The following is a 19,485-nucleotide window of genomic DNA, read 5'->3' as shown; positions in this document are numbered from 1 at the left end:
CTCGGGCTCTGATCCACTCCTCTAGCAGGGTCCTTAGTGCTTCCTAAGCCAAGTTGGACTGTGTGCGGACGGAAAGGGGCTTTGTGCTCAAATCTGAGCCATGGACAACTTAGTGTGTAGTGTAAACATACACCACCCCCTGAGTCTGGAATCCTGAGTCCTAGTGCTCAGTTATGACCAGGCGCCTTCCTATAGCCTGCTACAAGGCCCGGATCATTGGGCTAGACTAGCTCTGACAGCCTCACTCGCTCCGCCACACGTCTTCCCACAGCCTGGCGCAGAGCCCAGGCCTCCTGACTCCTGCTCTCTCCAGATCAGCGCACGCTCCTTCCCACACGGCCTAGGGTCGCAGCCCAGGGTCCTGACGCCGGTACCCGGCTGGTTCACCTGCCCCTAGCTTAGCCCGGGAGTGTCTCCCCGCCCCAGGGGGACGTGCCCCGGCTAGGCTGCCCGAGAGCGCCGGCCCTCGCAGGGGGGAGTGGGAGGAGCCCACTCGAGTTCCGCCTCAGCAGTTATGGCCGCGTAGAGTCTCCTCAGCGGTAGTGCTCGGACATGGGCCTGCCCCGGGCCGGCAGCTTGAGGCAGCGAGTCTCCTCGGCGGTGAGTATGGATCCGGCCGCCCGCCTGCCTGGGCCTGGCGGCCGGGCTCGAGGGCAGAAAGCCAGTGAGAGGCCCGGATGGGAGACGGCCTCTTCCTCCGGCCGTAGAGCCGCTCGGGCCACGGTGCGGGCTCGGCTGTGAGGGCTCCCTTCTCAGCAGCCGGAGGCAGGTCCTGGCTCGGGGGCAGCCCATCGCGTACCCCGACGCCTGAGGCGATCCGAGGTCGGGGGCTGCCCAGGCCGGGCTGTGCAGGACAGTCGTGCGGGCTGGTGAGGGACAGGGGCTCAGTGTGGGCGCATGGGGGACAGCGGGGCTGGTCGGGGACCAGGAGGAGAGAATGGCTGGCGGCCCTTCAGGACAGGAGAGGGTGCTGGGGGTATTGGTTAGCGCAGGGGACTGGTATCCAGGCCTGGTCCTGACAGCCAGTAACTTGCTTGTGTGACCTTGTCACTTAATCCTCTTCAGCCTCAGTTTACCAGTAGGTAAAATGGAAATGGCGCTAGGTACCTGATCAGGAGGCTTAATATTTGTAAAGCACTGTAAGAGCTTCAGGTGAAGAGTACTGTGGAAACAGGTTATGATTTTATTTTGATAGTTTAACAAGCATTATGAATGTTTAATGCTGGGTGAAGTATGCAGATTCATAGTTTTGGGAGCTGCCATGGTGTGGTGTCTATTTTGAAGGGTTTGGGTACCCACAGCTATATCAAAAGGAAACTGTCTGGTTAAAAAACAAAAATTAAAGTAGCCTTGTATTACCACTTTAGTGATTAAAACCAAAACAGCTTACAATAAGTAGTAGAAAGTTAGATTTTATTTATTTATTTATTTATGGCACCTCACGCAATTTGGATAAATATACAAGTTAGCCAGTTTCACTTTCTGGTTCTCTTATCTTTACAGTAAATTGTTTGGATTGAATTACTTTGCACTGAACTCCCCCCTCCTTTTTTTTTTTATTTTTTTTTTATTTATTTCCTTTCTTTTTTTTTTTTTTTTTTTTTTTTTTTTAAAGTCACTAACTTTTTTAGTAGTTTGGTTTTGTAAACTATTGTTGTGTACACAAATCTAATTTTCTGACCTAAACTACCTGACAACATATATTCATCTAGCAGTCAAGTAAAGGGCTTCCTCAAAAGTGCTAGAGTGCTTTTGAACAGTTGATAGACATGAGCCCTGATCCTGCAATCTGAAATCTTTTCATGCGGATCAGTGGGACTCTGCACTGAAGGACCATATACCCATGTGGAGTTCCATTGGAATCAGTCTGTGTGTCTCAGATTGCATGACTGTCCCTAAAACTGTAAAACGTTAATCTTGAAAATTTTAGGAGTAGATTCACAAATCTAATTCTAACGAAACAAGATCAAATATTTGCATGCAGAATGTAGGCAGTAAACTTCTTTTAAAATTGGGAGAAACCTGTCTCCCACTTATTGAATTCTTGAACATTAAATATTTATAAAAAGATTAATTCTTCACTACCTACCAGAACATGGTGTGCAATACTTGGCATGTCAATCTAGGGCAAAAAGACAGCACAGAGGGAGTCATGTTGCAAGCAGCATATTCCATTATTTCCACTGGTTATTCTAGTCACTGCTTACTCATATCCTCTGTAAATACAATCATGTTAATTAGCTATGTAAAAGATCTTTTACACGTAGGTTATTTAGTCTAGAGCTTGGGGTTGGGGTGGGAGGAGTCCACTTGAGTTCCGCCTCAGCAACTATGGCCACGTAGAGTCTCCTCAGCGGTACTGTTCGGACATGGGCCTGCCCCGGGTCAGCAGCCTGAGGCAGTGAGTCCCCTCGGCGGTGAGTACAGACCCTATCCTCCTAACTCTGTCAGTGCAGCATAGCTTCTGCGGGTGTTGTGCTATACTAGGGGAATCTTGGAGGAGCTAGTCAGTCTAGCAGATGTTCTGACATCTGCCAAATGGAGACCAAGGTCCTCCTTGGATGTTGAGCATCACTTCATGTCTCATTGAAAGGAACTTTTGGGGAACTTCAGTGAGGTGAACCTTGCCCAGTTATGCTTTAAATATTTCCATTAGTAATACCCAAGCAAATTTTCCTGAGGTTTCGAGGTGAAGGGCCTGATCTTGGGATGTATTAAGTACCTGTATCACCCATTGACATCCATTCCTTGGATCTCAGTACCTCTTGGGATCAAGATCTAGATTAACAATCCTCAGGTGTGGAATTGGAGTACAATGTAATGCTCCATCTCCAAATTAATAAGTAAATAAAATAAAATGACTTGTTGAGAGCCATTTTTACTGAAAGTTCTAAAAATTCACAATCAACCTAAAGAAATAAAATAAATAAATAAATAAATAAAAGTGGATTCAAATATTGCACTGGCTCCTGAGTTGTCCTGCTTTTCTTTGTGGTTTTGCAATCTCACGTTCCTTTCTTTAAAAAGAAAAAAAGTGTCTACTTTGTGGATGTGTGAAAAACCGAGACAAATGATTCTAAGTCCTTTGGTTTGTGAAGGGGAGCAAGAGAGTAAAGAGGCAGAAGAGAAAAGGCGCATGCACCCACCTTCATAAGAGCAGAGCGACTCCATGTACTCAGGTCTCTGCTATGTTGGGATCTAACAGCCATTCTGCCCAGCATGCTCTCCTCCCAACCTGGTGGGAGATTTCACTTACATTTTTAGACAGATATTAAATGCTAACATCTGTTTGAAAAATCAAGTAAAAATGCTTTTATTAGCAAATTGCTTTTGAACTGCACTGCCCACCACTAGGCGAATTGGCACTAGTACAGCAGAAATGGCCAAGACAGCAGAGCTTCTGGGGGTGTTGTGCTACAATAGGGGAATCTTGGAGGAGCTAGTCAGTCTAGCAGATGTTCTGACATCTGCCAAATGGAGACCAAGGTCCTCCTTGGATGTTGAGCATCACTTCCTGTCTCATTGAAAGGAACTTCTGGGGAACATCAGTGAGGTGAACTTTGTAGAGTTTCTAGAGGGTGTCTCAGCCATGCTTGGCCTTTACCATTAGAGCCAAGGATAGAATGTGACCGTTTAGTTTTAGTGGAGTGGTTAAATCAAAATTTAGTTTCCTGGTCATAACAGATTAAATGCTATTTACAAAATGAAGTGAAAACAGTATTCTATGAAAATGTTTGTTTACAAAAAAGTCCCATGCATTTCTTTGTTAACTAGCCCCCTAGTTTTTGTAGTATTCAGATGCAGTAATATGGAAATTTGACAGCAGCTCAGGTAAATGTTTAAAAAAAAGAGTGTTACTTGCATTAAATATTAAAATAAGATCAATACAGCTCCTATATATATTATTATTTTAAATTCAGTTTTACTCTGCCCCTAAATTTTCAATATGCTGCAGTAACAACAACACAGAACTGCATTGTCAAAGTTGAAAGAGGGAAGTTTTAGCAAGTAGAGGCCCAATCCTAAAAGAGACGTTCACATGTTTAACTTTACTACTGGGAATAATCCCTTTGAAATCATTGGAACTACTCATCGTAGTAACAATAGGCACATGTGTAAATCTTTGCAGGATTGGGGCCTAAGTAGGCTCTTGGCACTTGGGATGACATTGGAAGGGGCTTAGGATAAACAAACACTAATTGGTTATCTTGTTAAGATGACAAGCAATTAAATAGTTAAAATGGACACTTGTTTTTCTTCAGTATTAACACTTACGATGAGTAGAGTAGTTTACAGCTCTTAGATCTATTGTTTTATACTGTCTGCAGACTCAGGAAGACACTTTACTGATTTAAGTCTAGTCTACATTCAGAGGGTTTTGCTGGTTTAACTATATCAGCGTAGTTAAATCAGTAAAAGCCTTCTAGTGTAGATGCAGATTATTGGTATTAGAGTGCTTATACTGCTGTCACTTATACTTTTATCATATCTCTTTTGACAAATAAAAGTCACACCCCTTACAGACATAACTATGCCTGCAAAACTTTAGAGTGGTAGTACTGTTGATGTAATATTCTTAGACTTCTATAAGATGTTTGACTTGGTACTGCATGACATCTTAAATAAAAATCTAGAATATAAAATTAACATAGCACACATTAAATGAATTAAAAACTGACTAATTGATAGGTCTCAAGGTAACTGTAAACAGGGAATCGTCATTGTGTGGGGTGTGTTTCCAGGGAGGTCCTGCAGGGATTTAACATTTTAATCAATACTCTGGAAGAAAACATAAAATCATCACTAATAAAGTATTCAAATGACACAAATTGGGGACTGTGGTAAATAATGAAGAGGACAGGTGATTGATTCAGAGCAATTTGGATTGCTTGGTAAACTGGGTGCAAGCAAACAATATGTATTTTAACATGGCTAAATGTAAATGTATACATCTAGGAACAAAGAATGTAGGCCATACTTACAGGATGGTGGACTATCCCAGAAAGCAGTGATTCTGAAAAAGATTTGGGAGTTAAGGTGGATAATCAGCTGAACACGAGTTCACAGTGTGATGCTGTGGCCAAAAAAGGTGCTAATGCAATCCTGGGATGCATAAACGGGAATCTCGAGTAGGAGTAGAGAAGTTATTTTACATCTGTATTTGGCACTGGTGCGACCACTGCTGGAGTCCAGTTCTGGTGCCCACAATTTTAGAAGGATGTTGATAAGTCAGAGGGTTCAGAAAAGAGCCACTGGAATAAGTAGAGAATGTGTTTTATAGTGATAAACTAATAGATTGAGCTCCTTGAGTCTAACAAAGAGAAGGTTAAGGGGTGACTTGACTACAGAATACAGTAAAAACTATGTTATCTGGCCCTGTACCAACTCCTTCCCAGAGCCTGCACTCCGCACCCCCTCCCATGCCCCAACCCCATGCCCTCAATCTCACTCCCTCTTAGTTAACTGGCATTTTTCACTTACCGGCACCCCCCAGTCCCCCAACATGTCAGATGAACAAAGCTTGTACTGTATAAGTATCTACGTAGGGAACAAATATTTAATAATGGGCTCTTCAGTCTAGCAGAGAAAGGTATTACATGATCCTATGGCTGGAAGTTGAAGCTAGACAAATTCAGACTGATAATAAGACACAAATTTTTAATGGGGATTGTAATTAACACTGGAACAATTTAGCAAGGGTCATGGTGGATTCTCCATCACCAACAATTTTTAAATCAAGATTGGATGTTTTTCTGAAAGATATGCTCTAGGAATTATTTTTGGGAAGCTTTATGGCCTGTGTCATATAGGTGGTCAGACTAGATAATCACAGTGGCCCCTTCTGGCCTTAGAATCTATGCAGCTAATGTACACTGGCTCTTACACTCGGTTCAAAAAATTGTGGTTTTTTGCAACTATAATATCTGGAAACAATTTTCTTAGTGAATGCTTAGACTCTGGAGATCAGTTATGCAGCAAGTGGTGTATTCTGCGGCAAACTGTCTGTAGACAGGGACCCATGTATCCTGTAATTCCACAAAGGAATTTTGTAAGGGGAATGGCTAGGTCAGGGATTTGGTAATGGGTTATTCAGTTCTTCCCCTGTAGGCTATTAACGCAAATCTAGGATGGGTTGAAGCAGCAGAGTGGCACCAGCACCACTAGTGTTTTAATTGAAGTGGAGGTGGTGAGCTAGGAGTGATTGGGTGAAAGAGTGGGGAAGACACTGAGGGGAAATATTTTAAAAGTATGAGACTGAAGGAGAGAAAAATTTTAGGAGAGGAGGTAGCATGGCTTGTCATGTTTCCACTCCTGAACGCCAAGCTGAATGCTCTTGTAACTGATCATAAATCAATTTTTCCCTCTGAGGGGATAGTAGCACCCTACCGAGTAACAGTAGTTAGGTAAGACAAGCTTCCGTAGCCAGCCCAATGGAGGGAAGGGAGCCAGTGAAACTTGTCAGCAGTCTGAATTAAATGGTTGACTTTGGGAGCACAGGGTGTGGTAGTGGTTCAGTTTGTCTAAAGAATTGCTGCTAGTCAAAGCAGCAGAGGAATAAATTGCAAACTCTAAACTGTACTGACATATTCCTCAGAGGTATGTAATCACAGGTGACTCTTTTGCAGGAGTGTCTTTCTTGTCACTTAGCTTTTTCTTGAAACTAGAACAAAATTTGAACTCCTTTCTCCAGTAAAGAGCCAATGACTGTTTTTAATCCCTGAAAAGAAGTGTTAAATTTAGGGCTGTCAAGCGATTAAAACAATCATGATTAATCACGCAATTAATCGCACTGTTAAACAATAGAATACCATTTATTTAAATATTTTTGGATGTTTTCTACATTTTCAAATATATTGATTTCAATTACAACACAGAATACAAAGTGTACAGTGCTCACTTTATATTTTTGATTACAAGTATTTGCACTGTAAAAAACAGAAGAAATAGTATTTTTCAATTCACCTAATACAAGTACTGTAGTGCAATCTCTTTATCATGTAAGTTGAACTTACAAATGTAGAATTATGTACAAAAAAAATTGCATTCAAAAATAAAACAATGTAAAATTTTAGATCCAGCAAGTCCACTGAGTACTACTACTTGTTCAGCCAAACAAGTTTGTTTACATTTGCAGGAGATAATGCTACCCACTTCCTGTTTACAATGTCACCTGAAAGTGAGAACAGGCATTCGCATGGCATTGTTGTAGCTGGCGTCACAAGATATTTACGTGCCAGATGCACTAAAGATTCATATGTCCCTTCATGCATCAGCCACCATTCCAGAGGACATGCGTCCATACTGATGATGGGTTCTGCTCAATAATAATCCAAAGCAGTGCGAACCGACACATGTTCATTTTCATTATCTGAGTCAGATGCCACCAGCAGAAGGTAGTGGTTTTCTTTTTTGGTGGTTCGAGTTCTGTAGTTTCTGCATCGGAGTGTTGCTCTTTTAAGACTTCTGAAAGCATGCGCCACATCTCGTCCCACTCAGATTTTGGAAGGCACTTGAGATTCTTAAACCTTGGGTCGAGTGCTGTGGCTATCTTTAGAAATCTCACATTAATACCTTCTTTGCATTTTGTCAAATCTGCAGTGAAAGTGTTCTTAAAATTAACAAGATGTGCTGGGTCATCATCTGAGACTGCTATGACATGAAATATATGGCAGAATGTGGGTAAAACTGAGCAAGGGATGTACAATTCTCCCCCAAGGAGTTCAGTCACAAATTTAATTAACATATTTTTTTAACAAGCGTCATCAGCATGGAAGCACGTCCCCTGGAATGGTGGCCGAAGCATGAAGGGGCATACAAATGTTTAGCATATCTGGCATGTAAATACCTTGCAATGCCAGCTACAAAAGTGCCATGCAAATGCCTGTTCTCACTTTCTGGTGACATTGTAAATAAGAAGATGGCAGCATTATCTCCTGTAAATGTAAACAAACTTGTTTCTCTTAGTGACTGGCTGAACAAGAAGTAGGACTGAGTGGACTTGTAGGCTCTAAAGTTTTACATCGTTTTGTTTTTGAGTGCAGTTATGTAACAAAAAAAAAATCTACATTTGTAAGTTGTACTTTCAGTATAGATTGCACTACAGTACTTGTATGAGGTGAACTGAAAAATACTATCTTTTGTAATAAAAATAATATATCCTTCGATTTCAGTTAACACAGAATACAATATATATGAAAATGTAGACAAATATTTAATAAATTTCAATTGTTTAACAGTGTGATTAAAACGGCGATTAATTTGAGTTAATCGCGTGAGTTAACTGTGATTAATCGACAGCCCTAGTTAAATTCTGTATTGTAAACCGCACCTGATTTTTTTTTTTTTTTTTAAGTCAACAGAAGCTAGGAAATCCAGAGCTCAGGTTGCTACTCTGTCCCTAATACACTTTTTGTGTATGGGCGTTGCAGGAAGACAACAACATCACACACTTTTCAGAGTCTACTGCAATAACTAAATGCAATAGTGAGTTAAGGAGAGAAAGAATACTAACTTCGAATCTCTTTGGTTTTGTCTATATAATGACAAAGCCTAAACAGAACATTGTTAAGCAATCTTAGTATGGAGTACAAAACATTTGTTTCTTGTGAAATAGGCATATGACCTGTCAAGCATTGATTTTTCTTTGTGCTTTGACTTTATCTGAAATTGACATTTCTGTATTTGATTACAGCTTCAGTTTGCATAAAACTGTATTATGCCCAAATGTATGTGTGAACTTGCGTTGTCAATTGATGTTAATACCAATCTAACAATATTATCTCTGCTGCAAAAACTGTAGGAAGAGCACAAACATTTTTGTTTTTAAGAGTCGTATAAGTTGTTGCTGTTACGTGTGACTTTTTTGTTTAAATAGGTCTTATTTCCAGCCCATCTCTACCCAAGAAGGCTATTGCTCCATTTGGAAATGTTCATTATTCTTCCATTTTGGAGTTGGTCTCCAGGAGCAACAAAGAAAAATAAAAACAAAATGAACCTTGGAACTGATTTAGTTCAGATAAAACTATAGCTCAGTGCTATTCAGCCCAACACAACAAAGTCAGTAACAAATTATGTCACCATAGCTTTTCCATGTCACCTTTTGCTCTTCATCTGTTTTGGAGATAGGGTGAAGAGAGTCAGTGACCCACTGTATAAGTGTCTCACCACTTCTGATGACTGATTCACCTCATTCAAACTCCTACTGCACTAGCAATGTAGATTCATGTTCATTTAGAATTCTGATTCTTAAGGAAAACACAAATTCATGGAGAAACTCAATCCACATTTTATAAAATAGTCTAGATTGGGAGTTTTCAAGCTTTCATAGTGAGCCACCCTCTTTCCCACTCAATTGCATGGACCACTTCCCTTCCCACTGGCAATCAAATAATATTTCTATGTTAAGAAGAGCAATTTTAGAAAACGAAGGTATTTTAGCTTTTTAATATGCTTTAGCAGCTTAAAAAAAGGGGGGCCCCAGAATCAGCACTCTGTGACTGTTCAGCTCTCTGGAGACCACCACAGAATAAGTCTTTGACCACCAGTAATCCACAGACTATAGTTTGGGAACTATTGATCTGGAAAATTATGAAGGTGCCAGTCACCGTTACATACTTAGGGTTGAGTATTGCACTTATTGCAAGGTTAAGTTAGAAATTACAGTAGAAATCTTAGATGAATTTATGAAATCCACAATAAAGCCAAATGTTTATCATGATTATGTCTGATACCAAAAAGTGTAATAAGTAATCTGTTGATTTCTTTTCAAAAAGAAAATTACCGTACTCCTACATCCTTTCCTTATTAATTTTATGTTTAGTGCAGTAGCATCTGGAGCACCAGTCTTAAACCAGTGCCCCATGTACAGATAGAATCAAAGCCATTAATTGTTTGGCAACTAATTTACTCTTAAAAACATCTTGAAAAAAGATAAGGGGAGTGAAGAAACATTTCTGATAGGAAAAGAAAACTAAATCTAGCACTGTGGTGTACATGGCATGATCTTGAGGCTCATAACCACAGCAGAAGAATAGTAAAATCTGGGAAGACATTTGCTTCACTATTGAGAAATTGTACAAATGAATAAGTGGCTCAACTGCTACTCAACTTATTTTCTCATAAAAAACTCTTTAGAGTAATTGTGGACCAGATAGAACTCTATATTTATGTAGATTAGATCCCAAATAGAAATTCTAATGTCAATTATTGGGAGATTTCATTAGCATCTTTCCCATTTTACAAATAATTGTCTATTTTCCATATTGTTGTTTTCTAGACTAGGGTTGTTTTCATACCAGTGTCAGAATTCACACTTAAAGTTATAATACTTGTAAGACAGTTTATAATACTCAATTACCTGCTACTGCTAAGAGTTTCAGAGAACATAAAAGTTATGTAACATATTGAACCTTGAAGGTATATTTAGAAAGGACTTAAAGCTTCAGGGAAATGAAGTCTTTATTTACAGTCTTTAGAAAAAAACAGAAGCCAGCTAAGGCTGTTCTCTGAAGATGGATTGAACAAGTAATGTGAAAATCCTATTAAAAAGAGAATGAAATCTTCTCACGTAACTGCAGCATTACCCAAAATTTTCGCCACCCTGTGCAGAAAAGGCTGTTACCTTGCAAGAAGTACTTTTGTGTGTGTGGTATCCAAACCTATCACATTCTTTCAAAGCAATATTTTAAAAGTATTGAATATCTATGCATCTCTGCATATGCCTTTTAGGGGAAGGTTCTTATTTCTGTATTTCACTTAAACTAAACATTTGATGGATTCTTAAATTTTGATGCCTTCAAATCAAAACTGGATGCCTTTGGGAAGTTATGCTTTAGCCAAACACAAATTATACTAGTCAAACACAAATTGTTCAAAACAAGGGTAATTGGGTGAAGTTTTATAGCCTCTACAGTATATACAGGAGTTCAGACTAGGTGATTTAATGATCCTTTCTGGCTTTAAACCCTATGAATTTTTGTTGTTGCTAGTGAAATGTGCTCGTTTGAGAACACAGGCATCTGAAGTCTTCCATTTATCCACATCTGAGAATGAGGGGGTAGTTCATTCTCCTTTCCCATTCAATCTTAAGATCACTGCTAAGACTTACAATTGGGGCTTTTAATGTTGTTAGTTTTCTGATATAAGCATCTGACTACTAGGAAATGGGCTGAGACCATCAACTAATTTCACATAGGCCATGAAACAGCCAGATGTGGTAACTACCATAGAACTCTTTATATCACATGATCATAACAATGAAGTAATTTCTGTTGATCACCAAGAGAAGTCAGGCTTTTAACTGACTTATTACTCAATTTTGATAGTAGCCATTCCTAAATTATGGCTGTAAGTTTGAAGAGATCAGTAACAAAGCTTCTTCCTGATGTCAGACCTTGAGGTGTTAAGGTACGTCCTTAACTATATTAAAGATGAATTTAAGCATTGCTTCAGATGACTGTCAGATTATCAAATCAGGAAATAAAAGCAAGAATGTGAAATTACCTCAAAATGATAATACTTAGCACAGAGCAATTTAGGAGATTTGTTTATTCCTTATACAGGGCTAACTAGTTTTCTTTTCTTGATAGTTAATTTTTATGCCCAGACCAGTGTAAGGGCAAGTTTTTAAGATTGGCCCCTTCTGAACCAGTATTCTCTGTGGTTAAATTAGCAAGTCAAGTCCCCCCCCCGCGTCTTCTTTTTGAGTAAAGAAAAGATACTTTTTTTTTTTTTTAAGGGTATCGATCCGTATTTTCTCTTTCCATGAAAATTGAACAGTCTGATTTACTGTAAAATACTAATACCGGATAAGGTGGACATGTGCAAGATGCCCAGCTGTTACGGTGATGGCTGCCTGGAGGAATCTTCCATATGAAAAACATAAAAGCAATTATGTCTAAGCTAGTTATTAATACCTAGAGAGGTGTGGCAAAGATGTTGCAAATTTACGGATTATTGCAGCTTGCCTTCTCTTGGTGTGAGCTCTCTCTGCTACCTGTGTATTACCAGTCACCTTTCTTGGGCAATGTCTATGTGCAGAGGTCAGCCATAAGCAAGTCATAAATCAATTATCCTTTTAAGATTATGAATACATAAAAGGTCAATTTCTTTCTGATATACTTACTGGCTTTACATTAAAATGAATCTTTGCAGGATAAAGTAGATTTTTCTCCTCCTAAATTTCAGAATTACTTTCTCTCTCCTCCTGTTGTGCCATGGAGACATTAGATTGCTCCCATTCCCAATTATTTTCCTAGAATTATATTTTAATAACTCCCCCATCATTTTTTGAGGGATTTATTTATATTCATCCAAAAATTCAAATAAATCTGTCTGGCATTGGTAGCACATAAGACTAGTAACAGGACTCTGAGGCAATTAACATTTAAATGGTTATATCCTAAACTTCTATGGTAATGTTCCTCCTCTTCTGGAAGAGTATTAAAGCTCAGGGCAATACCAGACAAATTAACAAATCTCGTATTACAGATACAAAATGTAAAAGTATGATGGCTTCCTGTAGTACATGACAATTTGTTTTTTAAACTAAGAAAAAGTTTTTCTATGTAATGAGTAATTTAGTATTAATATTTTATTTAACAGGTTACACTTAACACTATTAAAATAATATAGATAAGTGTTAAAAAATAGCAGTGCCACAATTTTGTCAATTCTTTCCAATTCTATAATTGACAGATTAGGCACTACAGTTCTGTTTCATAAAATCAAAGTACGCCCAATGATTCAATTAAGTTAAAAACTGTGCTTTTACATTTCATTGGGTTTTCTTTATTGCATAATTTCCAGAGGGTTCTATTACTAATAAGCTCTTCATTTGAAGTGGAGCAAATCTGTATGTTAAGCTAATTAATCATATAGATTTATTGCATTTAACTCCTTATGCGTCATGTTAAAAACCTATATTTTAAAAATCAGTTGAAGACATTAACAGGATGTGTTCAATAATATCCTCTTTTTCTATTTTCAGAAAAACATCAATATTGGAGACATTTAAACAGCCATACTATCCTTGAAGGGACATAAGTAACCATACATTAACATGCCTGCTGTGGCTTCTGTACCTAAGGAACTGTACCTCTGTACTTCACTGAAAGATCTTAACAAGAAAACAGAAATAAAAGCAGAGAAGACCAGTACAAAAAAGTATGTGAATTTCCTTGTTTAATTGGCTTTGTATTAATTGTTCAAATTCCACAGCTAAGTAACAAGTGATGCAGTGTTTAATACTCTTATATATGGATGGTGATAATATAGACCAGTTTTCTAAGTAAGCATTAACTCATTAAGTAGCAATGCTGCACTTCTGGCCAAATTCCAGCTCAGGTTGTGTACATAAATTCCCTCTTGAGTTTCAATTCAATAGCATAGCTTCCCTCAGTCCTGTATAGTGTTGCTGTGGATTGTCAAACTAAATATGGAGAGATCATCCAAGAGATAATGTTTCAACAGTGAAGTGAACATGACATCTGTGAAAGATTTTAAAGTGCATTAGGATTCTTCGAGACAACAAGCTATATTAATGCAAGTTATTAACATCGGTTGAAAAATTCAGCCATCACATGGGAATAGAAACAGCCTAACTCTGGAATTTGTAGACTGAATCTTCATGCACTTCATTGTATGTTTTCATAGGACTAGTGCTTTAAAAGAACCAGTCCACTCTGCATTCTAGAGAGAAGTGGTTCTTAACAGTCCCTCTGTAGATGGGTTCTTGTTTGAAATGTTTTAAACTGCCATTTAATTTATTACTGAATAATTTCTTTTCAGTACTTTAATTAGCAAGCTAATAAACAATAGCAAAGAGAAATATAATTCAGGGGGGAAAAAAGTAGCTGTGATTTATTTTAACTGTAAAGCTTGGATAGTGATGCCAAAGGGATGTTTAAACTACATGGGCACAGAATGTGAACATTTAAGTCAAGAATTCATTACAAAACTAACTGTTCTTTTGAAAACTAGGTCAACAATTGTGGGGGGTTTTTAATTGACTCTTTCCCTCCAATTTCAAGTTATGTGCAGAGTGCCCTTAAGATCTTCAAGGCAGCGGAGGAATGCAGGTTGGACAGAGATGAAGAAAAGGCCTACGTCCTATATATGAAATATGTGACTGTATATAATCTTATTAAAAAAAGACCCGATTTCAAGCAACAACAGGTATGTATCTTTCCGACTGCATTTTTTATATTGGTAGAAGTAACAGAAGTACTTCGAATCAGTTGAGCTTTATATCTGAAGATTTTAGGGGTAGTTGAAAGAATTACATGTGTGCGCACTACTGAAACAGTAATTTCAGTAAAGGAATTATATTTATTTAAATAAACTTTTGTAGTTTGTGTTGATAAGTGAGGCAGTCCATTATTGTAAGCCTCCTTTATTACTTTCTAGTACAGTACACTTTGCTAATTACATTGGCATATCATCTACTGGACATTAAATAGTATGAGCCCCGTTGCTATCTTTCCTGTTAAAGTCCTTTTCTGGTACAAAACTAAATTGCGTATTATTTATTCCTTTAATTAAGATAACCTTAGTTAAAAAGTGGATAAAATGTTTTTTTTACTCTCCCAATCTTGTGACCAGAGCTTGTTAACATTATAAAAATTAAATATTAACATACATATGACTATTTGCCTTGTTTATAAATAGTGTGGTATTTTTCTTAAAATATTTGAGAAGAACATCTCACTTTGTAGATGTAACTATGGCAATAATATAAAATTAGTTTTGGATTATTTTTCCCTTCAGTAGGTAAACTTTAGTGTGCTGTAAACTAGGTGCTAAATGTTGTTCTTGGTAGTGTCTGCAGAAGTATTCTATCCTGTATGCACATTGGACAGTATTAATTGTATGCTGGGGTGGTTCTTGTTGTTGTTTTAGGATTACTTTCATTCTATACTGGGACCTACAAACATAAAAAAAGCTATTGAAGAAGCTGAAAGACTCTCAGAGAGTCTGAAACTGAGGTATGTGCAACATTTTTTACAAAGCAATGTGTAGATATTGCTGAATATCTGAAATTTGCACATCTGGTGCTGTAGTTTTGCCTTTGTTTAGACATTGTTTGCAGTAGTTGCTGATACCTGTAATCCAGAAAGATTAAACTTTCCGATTGAGCCTTTTATTCAAACTGGATTTCATTTGCCATCATTCATCCCAGTCACTTCAAACCGATGTGCTTAGATCTACCTTCAGTGTCTCTCTAACTTAATACCATCAACAAATGTCAGCTGTTGTTTTTCCATTAATGTATACACAAATCAGAGGCTCCAATGAAAACCTCTAGATAATTGCTGTTAGTCACTCTATTAAAAGTCCTTCCCTAGTATTCTTTCCTGTCACGTGATCATATTAAGGCCAAGTGTATGCCACAAGCATTTTGCCAGTATAGATATACCAGTATATTATACTGGGAAAGTGCTCCTAGTGTGGATGCAGCTTTTAGCAGGAAAACTGCACTTTTGCTCAAAGGCAGTGTTTTTGAAAGCTGCTTTTTTGGTAGCTTATGGATTGTCTCAAAGGAACAAAGTTTGAGGGTTGATACAGTGACTAATTATTTCAAGTGTATTGTGCAAATATGTACTTGAGCAATTAAAATATGTATTGACATGTTTAAAGATACTTAAAAAGAAAAAGATGGCTCCCGTACGGTCACAGAAGCCACTTTACAATAAGTATATGAACCAATTTACTTTACTATTTTTCTGGCATAATTTTTTTTCTAGAGAGTAGTTAATTACCAAATTTAAAACTCTGGGAGGTTCAGGTAGTAAAACACCTTTTGCCTTGAAGTAAGAGAATCCCAATATGGATAATCCAATTTGCACATCATAGAAGCAGTAGAAAAATTTGACTTAATTCACTTTGTAAGAATTGTATTCATATTTTTAAGTGGTGGCTAGACATTCAGTATTGCTGAGATTCAATAAAGCACTTAAGCATGTGTTTAAGTCTCACTTGAAGTTAAGGGGGCTGAAGCGTGTGCTTATGTGCTGTCTCAAATAGGGATGCTTCCTGAATCAGTGCTTGTGTCACTAACTAGAAAGTTACATAGAAACATCAGATTCCAAACTTGCAGCCTCATCCCTATGGAATGTCCATTACACTGATAGTGAACCAGGATGTGACAGGTACATTTCACATCAGTGATGTAGTTTACTAATTGAATGTCCCTGATTTGACTTGGGACAGTTCAGTGGTTGAATTGATGACTTTCAAGAAGTCCTAATTAGCTAACATCTCATTAAGGTAAATGGTCATTCATATGACTACTTCTTTACAATACTAGAGCTATCTTTACAATGAGAGGTAAAAAACTTCATATTTAAAAAAAATAGGTTAGGCCAAATGTCAACAAAAAAAAAAAAGGCACCTAAATAACTGACCTGTTTTTTTTTGTTTTTTTTTTTTCCAGGAGTCCTGAGTACCCAGTAACTCGTACTGATTTTATTGGAACTCCAGTGTTTGAATTCTTTAACGATGGCTACTGGGTGCTCAAAACTGTTGGGAAAAAAATCAGTCCATTTATTTAGGTACCTGATGCACATAATTAGTTGTGATTTTCTGATGCAGTCAGTCTTAAAAATATACTGAATAAAGACTAGGCTGAAGACTTATCTGGCTGAGAAAATATAGAAAACTATAGGTTCAGTTATTCTTACAGTAATTAGCGATACTGTTACTTATTAGATGCCAGAGTAGATTTTCTTAGCAAAAATGTGCCCAGGGAGAATGACTAATACATTTGGGTATCAACATTACTTAAATCTTATAAGTAAATCTTTACATGTAGTTGTACTTTGTACAAATGCAGAAGAGGGTGGGAAATTTAACATTTTCGGTGATGCCAGAGCAGAAGTATTTTACATAAACAGCTGAGGTTGAGGGAAAGAAATTGTAAGCCTCGAGAAGGGCAGAGGACATCAGTTGGTCCCAAAAAACAAGGTTAGTTATGAAATGCAAGAAGCACAGAGAGGAATAATATCAAGCAGCTACTGAGGAAAATAGGAAGAATTTGGGAAGTCAGGAATTAAGTGTTGTGAGACCTCAACATTTAAATGTTTGGGGGGAAAATTGCACAAAGTTACTGAAGCACAAGTTAAAAACGTTTTTGAAAATGGACTTTTTCCTACTAGATATGAGGAAGCTGAAGTTCGGAAGAGGCTTGAAGAAAAAGAGAGACAAGAAGAGCAGCAGAAAAAGCAAGAAGTAAAAGATGATGGAAAGGCTTTAGCCAAACACACTTCAGAAAATGCAGTAGATTCCAAAGGAAAAAACCAAAGGGTAATGGAGGGAATATTTACAGACATGATAGTAAATCTGTAAATGCATGATGTTTAAATGGGCACTTCATTAAATCAACTGTTAATATGAGGCCACTTATTTTATTGAAGAAACTGAGTTAACTAGTAACATTGCACCCATGACTAGATTGTTTACCTTGTAGAAAGTTAAACATTATCATTTAAAGATAACCATTTTAAGTTTACTTCTACCATTTTTGGTAAAAGGCTTTATATTTTTTATGGCAGAATATGAAACTTTTGAAAGTTATGAATTTTTATTAAACAATTTTTGTCATAGACCTTTGTGGACATATTTGATACCTGCGGAACTCCACAAAACTCTTAAAGCTCAACAGAATAGACCTCAATTCTTCCGTAAAGCTCAATTTTTTTCCTTAAATTAAAAATTGTTATTCATTAGTGTATAACACTTGTGCCTTCATATACTTTGAGGTTTACTGGTAACAAAATTGAGCAAGTTCAAGTGAAAGCTGTGTTCCGTCCTTCAAGTCCTCTTAAAGGCAGGCTACTGGCTCTCCACCTGGCTGATGATGACACCATCAAATGGCTGGGCACATTGCGCATGTGCAGAGAGAGAGTCAGTCCTCTTATGTCTGGATAAATGCATGAGTGGACATTGTTTTTGCTGCTCTGTCTAGATATTACAAGCTTTCTTGATGAATTCCTTTGCTTTATCACTTTATGTCAGATTGTTATTTAAACACAGTGAATGGAATTGTATCCCTAGCTTTGTGCATAGAAATGATCCTCCATGCTGCAGATCTTATGCTTCTTGTTTGAGAGGGTGCTGGCAATCTATGGACAAATTTCAGTTGGGCCTGGAATCTGTGATTCGAGTGGGCAAAAGTAGTGTCCCAGGGAGTCATGCATCATTTCTCTCCCCTGCCTTCCTCCCCCAAAAATCACCCAGCAGCAACTCCACCTAACAAGCATTGCAGTCCTAGGCTGTGTTACATCTTCCACAACTCCCCTCTGTTATGGGCAACTGCCCTCCTATCCTCTTTCTTGGGACTTCTGGACATCTGACAGCAGATCTTTGTAGCTATTTCCCTCTAGTGGGTCCCTTCCTGTTGTATTCATGTTTTGCGAGTCAGGGTCACTTACTGAACTTGTTACTTTATATTAGAAAATAAAAACAGCAACTTAACACTTTTTTTTAATAATATAGATCAATGGTGAGAAGAAGGGTTCAGTGGAAAGAAAAGATCAAGTTGACAGATTGAGTGGTAAGTGATGCAATGTTTCACAGGAAAAGTCTTCATTGTTTAACTGGAAACAAAGCTTCATACAATTTAGTTAAACAGTGAGAGTAACTAACCATTGGAACAACTTACATAGAGGCATCATGGATTTTCCATTATTGGCCATTTTTAAATTGTGATTGGATATTTTTCTAAAACATAGTCTCCAGAAATTATTTTTGGGACGTTTTATGGCCTGTTTTATGCAGACTAGACAAGAGGTCCTCAAACGGGGGGAATTTCTTTGGGAGGAGGTGGGGGGCGGCCTGAGAAACGTTAGGAGAGCAGCGGCTACTGTCCAACTACCCAGCTCTGAAGGCAGCGCCACCGCCACAGCAGAGAAGTAAGGGTGGCATGGTATAGTATTACCACCCTTACTTCTGTGCTGCTGGCAGCGGCGCTGCCTTCCGAGCCGGCCAGCAGCCGCCACTCTCCACTCTGCCTTCATAGCTGGGTGGCCATAGATGTACTTGTGTAGCAGAAGCACAGGAGAGAGGGACATAAACAACCACAGACACAAGAAGGAGGGTGCGGTCTAATAGGTTTGAGAACCCCTGGACTAGACGGATTCTCTGATAGCTTCCTTCACTTCCCCCCGTTATGATTTCCTCTCTTTAAAATCAAAATTAGTGCACCATCTTAATTTAGCATTGTACTTGTTAATTATGACACTTTAGTATATCAGTTGAGCCTCCCCAGTCTGCTTTTTTGTTAAAATTACATTTGACATTGAGGTTTTTTATGATGAGTTTGCTCACTTCCCCATGACTTTCATAAAAGTTGTCCTCAATTTATGTGTCATCAGGTGATTTGGTAGTGATTACTTTTAGGAATTACTGAATTTTGATCACTACACAATATTTCAAATGTAAACTGAACTAACCGTGGCATGGTCAAACAGGAGAAAAAGAAAAAAAAAA

The 19,485-nt window shown here is 38.1% G+C and overlaps 1 protein-coding gene across 1 annotated transcript in view; it reads left to right on the top strand.

Moving 5' to 3' along the window:
- Positions 1-565: 565 nt before the first annotated feature.
- Positions 566-19,485, top strand: part of USP8 (ubiquitin specific peptidase 8) — a 38,175-nt gene continuing 19,255 nt past the window's right edge. The window contains exons 1-6 of the mRNA XM_024193892.3: positions 566-600; positions 12,989-13,164; positions 14,031-14,175; positions 14,899-14,984; positions 17,154-17,301; positions 18,493-18,550. Coding sequence (XP_024049660.1) covers positions 13,061-13,164; positions 14,031-14,175; positions 14,899-14,984; positions 17,154-17,301; positions 18,493-18,550 — 541 coding nt within the window. The 5' untranslated portion in view covers positions 566-600; positions 12,989-13,060. The remainder of the gene's footprint in view (positions 601-12,988; positions 13,165-14,030; positions 14,176-14,898; positions 14,985-17,153; positions 17,302-18,492; positions 18,551-19,485) is intronic.

The sequence above is a fragment of the Terrapene carolina genome, unplaced genomic scaffold (assembly GCF_002925995.2).
Source record: "Terrapene carolina triunguis isolate 2854851 unplaced genomic scaffold, T_m_triunguis-2.0 Scaffold67, whole genome shotgun sequence".
NCBI lineage: Eukaryota > Metazoa > Chordata > Testudines > Emydidae > Terrapene > Terrapene triunguis.
The sequence above is the reverse complement of the archived record's forward strand: the minus strand, read 5'-3'. Positions and strand labels throughout refer to the sequence as shown.